The sequence below is a fragment of the Mustela lutreola genome, chromosome 14, assembly GCF_030435805.1.
Source record: "Mustela lutreola isolate mMusLut2 chromosome 14, mMusLut2.pri, whole genome shotgun sequence".
In the NCBI taxonomy this organism is placed as follows: Eukaryota; Metazoa; Chordata; class Mammalia; order Carnivora; family Mustelidae; genus Mustela; species Mustela lutreola.
The window spans coordinates 73,225,683-73,233,232 of NC_081303.1; the positions used below are offsets into that span (position 1 = coordinate 73,225,683).

General features: G+C 57.6%; 2 protein-coding genes across 10 annotated transcripts in view; both read left to right on the forward strand.

The window, feature by feature from the left end:
• The window catches only part of LOC131814849 (SLAM family member 9-like), a 35,934-nt gene extending 31,330 nt beyond the window's left edge, over nucleotides 1-4,604 (forward strand). For 2 of the 8 annotated variants that reach the window (XM_059146246.1, XM_059146247.1), the window contains exons 3-6: nucleotides 831-1,223; nucleotides 1,348-1,413; nucleotides 2,646-3,044; nucleotides 4,351-4,595. In XM_059146246.1, the coding sequence (XP_059002229.1) occupies nucleotides 831-1,223; nucleotides 1,348-1,413; nucleotides 2,646-3,044; nucleotides 4,351-4,523 (1,031 nt within the window). In that variant the 3' untranslated portion in view covers nucleotides 4,524-4,595. Of the gene's footprint in view, nucleotides 1-830; nucleotides 1,224-1,347; nucleotides 1,414-2,645; nucleotides 3,045-4,345 lie in introns of all 8 variants that reach the window. The other 6 variants (XM_059146244.1, XM_059146240.1, XM_059146242.1 and 3 more) reach the window with 6 other exon arrangements.
• The window catches only part of LOC131814850 (SLAM family member 9-like), a 69,706-nt gene extending 64,357 nt beyond the window's left edge, over nucleotides 1-5,349 (forward strand). The window contains exons 5-6 of one of the 2 annotated variants that reach the window (XM_059146250.1): nucleotides 4,674-4,765; nucleotides 5,129-5,349. In XM_059146250.1, coding sequence (XP_059002233.1) covers nucleotides 4,674-4,765; nucleotides 5,129-5,287 — 251 coding nt within the window. In that variant the 3' untranslated portion in view covers nucleotides 5,288-5,349. Of the gene's footprint in view, nucleotides 1-4,673; nucleotides 4,766-5,032 lie in introns of both variants that reach the window. The other variant, XM_059146251.1, reaches the window with a different exon arrangement.
• The last annotated feature ends 2,201 nt before the right edge of the window (nucleotides 5,350-7,550 follow it).

Sequence of the window (7,550 nt, forward strand, 5' to 3'; positions counted from 1 at the left end):
TGCATGTTAGGCAGGCACACACTCACATGTGACACGTATGTCCTGGGTATGAGTCCACGCACCCAGAGAGGCGGATATGCCCCCCCAGCTGACGTCCCTCAGTCCCTGTGTGCAGAGAATCCATCCCAAGCTGCTGGTGTTTGCAGGGACAACATCAGTAGAACTGTCCCACGAGGAGGGAGCAAGAGCCCCGTTTGGGCCGTGGCAGCTGTTAAATGACGCACTTCCACGAGGGTAGACCCTGCAGACCGGTGGCCAGAGGCTGCCCTCTGTCCCTCCCCATGAGGGTCTCTACTCGGGCGCTGCCCACAACACAGCAGCAGACTTCGTCACAGCGAGCAGGAGACAGGGTCACAGCACGACGCGGTCACACTCCTGTCAGACCTGCTGTCCCTGAGGGCCGTCCATCATGTTAACAGTGCTCTGCTCCTTAGAGGGGTGTCCCCAGGAGCGACCCCCTTCCAGGGGCAGAGCTCACACGGCCTGTGGGCACGAGGGGTCTCTGCAGCCCCGTGAGAACCTGCCTCCTGCACAAATGCTCTCGGTGCTGCCCCCGAAAGGTACTCGTGCTTCAGATCCGAGATCTCCTGACATTCGTCCTCTCGCTGTCAGGGGTCAGGACACTGCAGGAGAGCAAGTTCCCGTGACCTGCTCAAGGGGACGTTCCCCTGAGACCAGGAGGGATTCCAGCCTCGCCTCGAACTCATGGCATCTCCTGCCTTCCCAGACTCAAGGGCGCACATGGGATGGATTTCAGGAAGTTGGGTTCTAGGGTTTCCTCCTTTATTTCTAATGAAAACCACCCATGTTTTCTGTGTCCTATGCCCTAGGTGTCTGCAGCGCTGTGACCCAGAGTCCTGGAGCCCCTGAGTCTGCAGTGGATGATTCTGGAAACCCTGTTCCTCTGAAGGGGATTCAAGGAGCTTCTGTGCTGTTTCTAGTGATCAGAAATCCAGAATTACTTCCAGAAGTCGAGCTGGAGAGTATTACTTGGGGCATTATAAATCAAAAACTGTACACACCCGTACTCCAAGTCAGTCCCAGGGGAGATGTTCCACGATGGGTCAACTTCCAGGACAAGTTTGAAAAGAGGGTCCATGTGGTCAACACAACGACCCTGAGGATTGACAACCTGACCCTTGAGGACAGTGGGCTGTACCGGGTTCAACAGTCCTATACAAGAGGAAGACAGTATCACCAGGATTTCCACCTGACGGTCTACGGTACGTGGCGGCCCCTCCCCCAGCCCCACAGCTGACCCCCTACCTCTGTCCCCGGGAGTGTCCGAGCGCCCCGCTTGCAGGATTCCTTCCAGACCGCAGCCTTCGGACTCGATCTTCTCCCCAGAAATCCGATGCTGTGAGGTCAGCACAAGTGCAGGCAGAGCTGAGACTCACACCAGGGACGAGTCACGTCTGTGCTTCAGGAGGGAACACGGAATGGGGAGAAACGGGGATTTTGCCGGAACACTTGTTGTCCCCGTAGGACTCAGGGTCCTTAGTGAGATTCTTACTGTCTTGTGCTGCTGTAACAGGTGACAGCTCGTCAGTGGCTGACCACACCACCCCCTGGGGTCCTCCTGGGCTGTAGGGCAGGAGTCAGACCCCAGAGCCTCTACCATGAGGTCCAGGAGTCCGCAGGGCTGTGCTCCTCTCTGGAGGCTCCGGGGTAGGGGCACCAGTATCCCCTGGCTTCTGGACCCTTCCTCCCCCATCACAGGTGGCACTGGTGGGGTGAGTCCCTGGCACCGGGTCCCTCCCACCTTCTCTGCTGCCTCCTCCGACTTGTGAGGACCCTGTGATCACACGGGGCTTGTGTAGGGAATCCAGACCATCTCTAGTTTACAGTCAGCTTGTTTTCAACCTCAGTTCCCCTTTGCCATGGAACCTAAGACATCTCCAGGCTCTAAGGGTCAGCACGTGGTCATGGTTGGGGGACACTCGTCACCTAGCGGGATCCGGAATCCTGCGTGTGGTTCTCCCCCCCGCCCCCGTCCCCTCGTCCTTCTCAGTCCAGCCGAGTCAGCTCACTCACGGACTGCACGGTCCCCCTCTGAACCCCCACGGATGGAGAATTCACAGGGTAGCCCTTCCTCAGACCCTCAGGGAGCAGCTGTCTCTGTGTGCACCCCTCCCCCCTGCACAGGGAGACGTCCTGCCCCAGAGAGAGTGGCCTTCGAAGCCTCAGGACCCGGAGATTCCGAAGACTGACTCTCAGTCTGTCCCACGTTTTCCGGGGAGGACCCCAAGCTTAGTGCTCACTAGGAATGGCCTAGTGACTCCCACCGCGGTCTCTCCTGGTGGAGACTGAGTCTGATCTCTGGGCTTCCAGAGTTGGCCAGTGGCAGTCTATACCATGGATTGTGTGGTCCCAGGAACCCTCTGAGCAGAAAAATCAAGACCAGGACACAGAGAAGGGCAAATCCTGTTCCTGACTTCTCCTTGTTCAGGGGGACACCCCACTCTCTCAGAATTCATGGATTATTGGGGGAACCTCCAGCAACTATTTTCTCACGAGAGATTAGTAAGACGTGCTCCGTCTAGTGAAATCGCATAGAGCTGAGCTCAGTGGCTCCTTCCTTTTCAGCCCCTCTGTATATTTGGGTCAATTCTCTGTGATCTGTAATGTGCAATCCCTGTCCTTAGGGGGAGGAAGCCAGAGCTTCAGGGAGAATCCGCAGGAAAAAGCAGGAGCTGTGATGTTCTCCACTCACGTAGGGTTCTGTCCTCTCATCCCTCCCTCCCCAGAGGCTGTGCCCCGTCCCCAGATCCGGGCCACAGTTCTGTCCCTCACACCAGGCTGGTGCAACATCACCATGGAGTGTAACACCACAGAAACCAGGAAGAACCTGACGGTGACCTGGGAGAATGAGAGCCTCCCCAGGGAGCTGGAGCAGAGACCGGCCCCAGGACCAGCCCCCAACCCCTGGACCCTGGCTGTGACCCTGCCCCTGAGCCGGCCCAGCCCCAGCCTCACCTGTGTGGTCAGCAACCAGGCGGACAAGAAAGCTGCCTCCCAGGACCTTGGGGACGTCTGTGGCCGCGGTGAGTGCACCTGCCAGAGGGGAGGGACTCTCCCGCAGCTCAGGGTGAAGGTTCGCGGCTTCTGTCCCCCATGTTTATGTCACCCCCTGCTGCTTGGTCACCCTGTCCAGGACTCTGGCAGGAACATCCAACCTGCATCTGCCCTTCGGTGTCATTCCCATGCTGCTCATCTGAGGGGTCTGCAGGATTCAGGGCTCCGGGCTCCTCTGCCCGATTCTGGTCTCACAGACACACGTCACACCCACCTGCTCACCTGCGTTCCCGATGTGTCCCGCTCTCCTCGGCTGCCAGCCTCCGCTCAGGCCCCTCCCTCTGCCCTCAGCCCTTCCAAGTCAGGAGTCCCCCACTCCCCACTTACTCCCATCCAGAGACCCCCTCCCTGCAGCTGGCTCTGGGGGCCTGTGAACAGAGTTTGCACAGGGCCCTGCAGGAACTGCTGCTGTCCTGCCATCACACCTCGTATCCTCTAAGGAGTGGTCAGTGGCCCCACCCTGGGAGCTGATGCTCTGGCCCAGGATTAGTGTCCTGTGCGGGCTGAACCCCTGGAGGGCAGTGGCCATGTCTGCTGCTCCTTGGAATGCCTGTCCCGGCCTCGGCCTCAGGCCCTTTGCTCACAGTCAGCGTGTCCCTGAGTGAATGAATGAATGAATGACATGGTTCCCCGTGAGCCCCTCTCCCTCCATCCCCTCCTCCACCAGCTGCTGGGGGACCTTCTGCCTCAGTATCCCTCATCCCAGAGGAAGCTCATGGCTCAGGGACCCACAGGGCCCTCTGGAAACAGGCTCCTGCCTCCCTCTCATCCTCCCACCAGGCTGCCCCTACACGGTCCCTCCCTGGCCTGCCCCAGGGGGTGCCGGCAGCTCCCAGGGCTAGTGACTTGTCACAGCCATTCCTGGTCATGGCTCTCCGTCCTGGGATGCATCACCCACCCTGAATACTGGGAAAATTCCTACTCCTCCCTTGCCCATCACCTCCCCCAGGAGGCCCTCCCTGATGACCTGGGTACAAGCTGTAACTCTAGTGCCCTGGGATGGCTCTGGCTGGCTGCCTCTGGCATGTGTCAGCCCTCCCCCCACTGAGGGGCTCCTCAAGGGCAGGCACCATGTCCTGCTGCTCTCAGCACCGCGGCCCCAAGCAGGAGCTCAGGAACGGGCTGAGTGAGAGCCTCTGCCATGCTCCTCCCTCTCGAGCTTCTGACCAGGTCCCTTCAGAGTCTCCATGTGCCTGGCAATGGGCGTCCTCAGTTCCCTGTCGCCTTAACCTTCTTCACTCTCTCTGTGCGATGGAAACATATCCACAAGGACAGACCAGTGCTGCCCACTTGCCTGGTATCTTGGCATCTGTGTGGTCCTGCTGCTGATCCTCGGAGCTGGAGCTGGGCTGTACCTTTGGAAGAGACGTGGAATGAAGAACGTGGAGCCTGGGAGAGGCAGGTTGCACTTCTCCTTCCCATGTCCAGACACCTCCATCCCTCGTTGAACTCTGGGCTCCTTTTCAACAACATTTTGCTGCTCGGGGATTGTCCCTGCAGGAGGCTGGCAGGTGTGGCTATGGCCATGGAGGTCATGGGAGGGGGGGAGGGTATAGGCTTCCAGGCTGAGACTCAAGCTCCATCTGTGTGGGACTCAGGGGCAGGATCTCAGGAGGAGCCCAGGGACCCGGATGGTGGCATCCACTATGCAGAGCTGAGCCAGCAGGAGTCTGGAGACCACAGGGACAAGGTGAGGCCAGGAGAGGAGGCATCTGGGTTCTCCCAAGTCCCTCTGTGCCTGGGTGTGTGCCTTCAATCCCAGTCATCTGCTGGCTTTTGTCTCCATGTATCTGTAACCCTTTCCAGACAATACAGTATTAACTTAAGAACATTCTTCTGGGGTCCATGCAGTGCTGGGCACTTGGGGTGGTCATGTCAGCAGCCCTGGGTCTGTGGGGGTCCCTCTGGGTCCTCTGTGTCCCTCAACTGTTCCAGGAACCCTCCGTATGCATTCCAGGGTAGGGGAGAACCACATCTAGAAGAGGAGAACTCTCTCACTGCTGTCTACAGTGAGGTCCACAGGCCAGGCCAGACCATGACCACGTTTTAACAGGAAGAAGCAGGAGACTCCCGCCCCGGGGACACCTGTCTTGTGAGCATGACACCTGCAGATCCGGTCCTGCCTCTTTCCCCCTCCGACGGCTCTGAGCAGAGACTGGATAAATCCAGCACTTATTTCTGTGCTAAATCCTTGTGCACAAGCTCCCCGTGAGACACACACTGGTAGATCAGGGAAACTGAGTAAATAAATTGGTCCAAACCTGTTCAGGACAACTCAGCCTCTGCTATGTGACAACCTTAAACAGCCTCTGCTGTCCCCTCATCTGTTCAACATGAAACTGCCTTTCAGTCCCTCAGCCTCTGAGAGAAACCGTGGAGAATCCCAACATCCCCCTGGGCCCGTCGTGAGCACCGCAGCCGTCAGTCCTGCACTGAGAGCTCTTTACAGACAACATGAATTCATAGTTGTCCCTGCTTGCTGAGGGCGGGCTCTGTGACCCGCACTGTTTGGACATTCTGCTCGCTGCTAACTCATTGAGTCCTCGTGGACTCTCTGTGCAGTGGGGATCCTTGTGTCCACTTTACAGATCAGTAGAAGGAGCCAGAAAGGCTGACTCTCCAGGCCGCACGGTTGGGAGCGACAGAGTCAGGACTCAGCCCAGGGAACGGAGCTCCAGGCCCGTCTCTCCGGGACTCGGCTGGCTGTCCCACGTCCTGGCCAGCCTCCTTCTGTCCTGTCCTGCTGGACAATGGTCCGGCCTCCTACTGCTCAGCACAGACAGAAGTTTCTAGTTCCTGACAATGAGCTTTAACTGACGCACAGAGTGACAGCCACGTCCCCTCTCTGCTGTCCCCACACAGGACGCTGAGCTCCTCGGGGCTCAGTGAGGACTTTTCCTGCAAATCAGGGCCCTTCTCTGGGGACGTGTCGTCTCCTGCAGGCCTCTCTCTGGCTCGTCCCCCTGACCCTGCCGGCTCCTCCCCTGCAGTCCTCACCCGGTCCCTGTGCTGTCCCTGCTCCACACCTGAGCCTGCACCTTGGCCTCACCTCACAGGGACCCTTAGAACACCAGGAGGTGACCCCCATGTGACACCGTTGGTGCCCCTTTCCTGATCCAACCCCCTCTCCTCGAGTTCCCTGACAGCCACTCCCCTGGACCCGGGCCCACCTGCCGTCCTGCCAGACTCTCCGCCGTCCCCCCAGGGCTGCTCTTCGCTCACAGGGCGGTGCTTCCCAGGGTTTGGGCAGGACCCTTCCCATCCCCCGTGTCCTCCTCTCTCTGGGGCCCCAGCTCCTGGGGTTCAGGGGCCAGTCACACTGCTGATGCCCAGGGAAGCCTCCCCACCCACGCCCTCTGCTGAGCCCCATCGCTGACCCCCAGCCCCACCGGCCACACCCCTGCCCCTGTGTCCTCTGCCCTCTCCTCGCAGGGTCACGTCCCCCACTTCCCTTTCTGTAATACCGGGGACCTGGTGAGAAAGAGCAGGAGCTCCTCTCCCACAGGAGGGAAAGCAGAAGCTGTGATCACGTGTGTAATCGGGCAATGAAAGTGCATGTTTGTGTTGGGGGGGAGCGTGGGAGCTGCTCACCTGAGCCCAGGGAAATACTGTAAGGTTCCTTCTTATTCTTGGTAAGAGACACTTTCTCTCCTTCCATGCTCTACCACTGTTCCCCCAGGTGACAAAGAAGCCTGCTGTTGGCCAGAATCGGTAACTCAAATAAGACAAAGTGTGTCTCAAATGTCCCTTCCTCTCCATCTCGCAGCTGAGCCTGGAGATCCACTGGAAACAGGTAGATCCCCTCAGATCAGAGGAAAGAAGAGACACTTCTCATCCTGAAAACCTCAGTGTCTGCACAGAAGCGCGCACACACACACACACACACACACACACGCACACACACCATTCAGCCATTCAGCTGTGTGATTCAGAACTAGGTTTATCCTACAAATGCACACATTACCTTTTTTTAAAACTTTTTTATTATGTTAGTTGCCATCATTAATTTTTGATGTAGTGTTCCATGATTCATTGTTTGTGTATAACACCCAGTGCTCCATGCAATCCGTGCCCTCCTTAATACCCACCACTGGGCTCACCCACCCCCTGCCCCCCTCCCCTTTAAAAACCTCAGTTTCCTTCCCGGAGTCCATAGTCTCTCATGATTCATCTCCCCCTCCAATTTCCTCCCCTTCATTTTTCCTTTCCTTTTCCCAATGTCCTCCGTGTTACTCCTTACGCTCCAGAAGCAAGTGAAACCATATGATAGTTGACTCTCTCTGCTTGACTTATTTCAGTCAGCAAAATCTTCTCCAGCCCCATCCATGTTGATATAAAAGTTGGGTTATTCGTCCTTTCTGATGGTTGAGTAATACTCCACAGTAAATACGGACCAATCTTCTTTATCCATGCGTCTGTTGAAAGGCATCTCAGCTCTTTCCACAGTTTGGCAACTGTGGCCATTGCTGCTATGA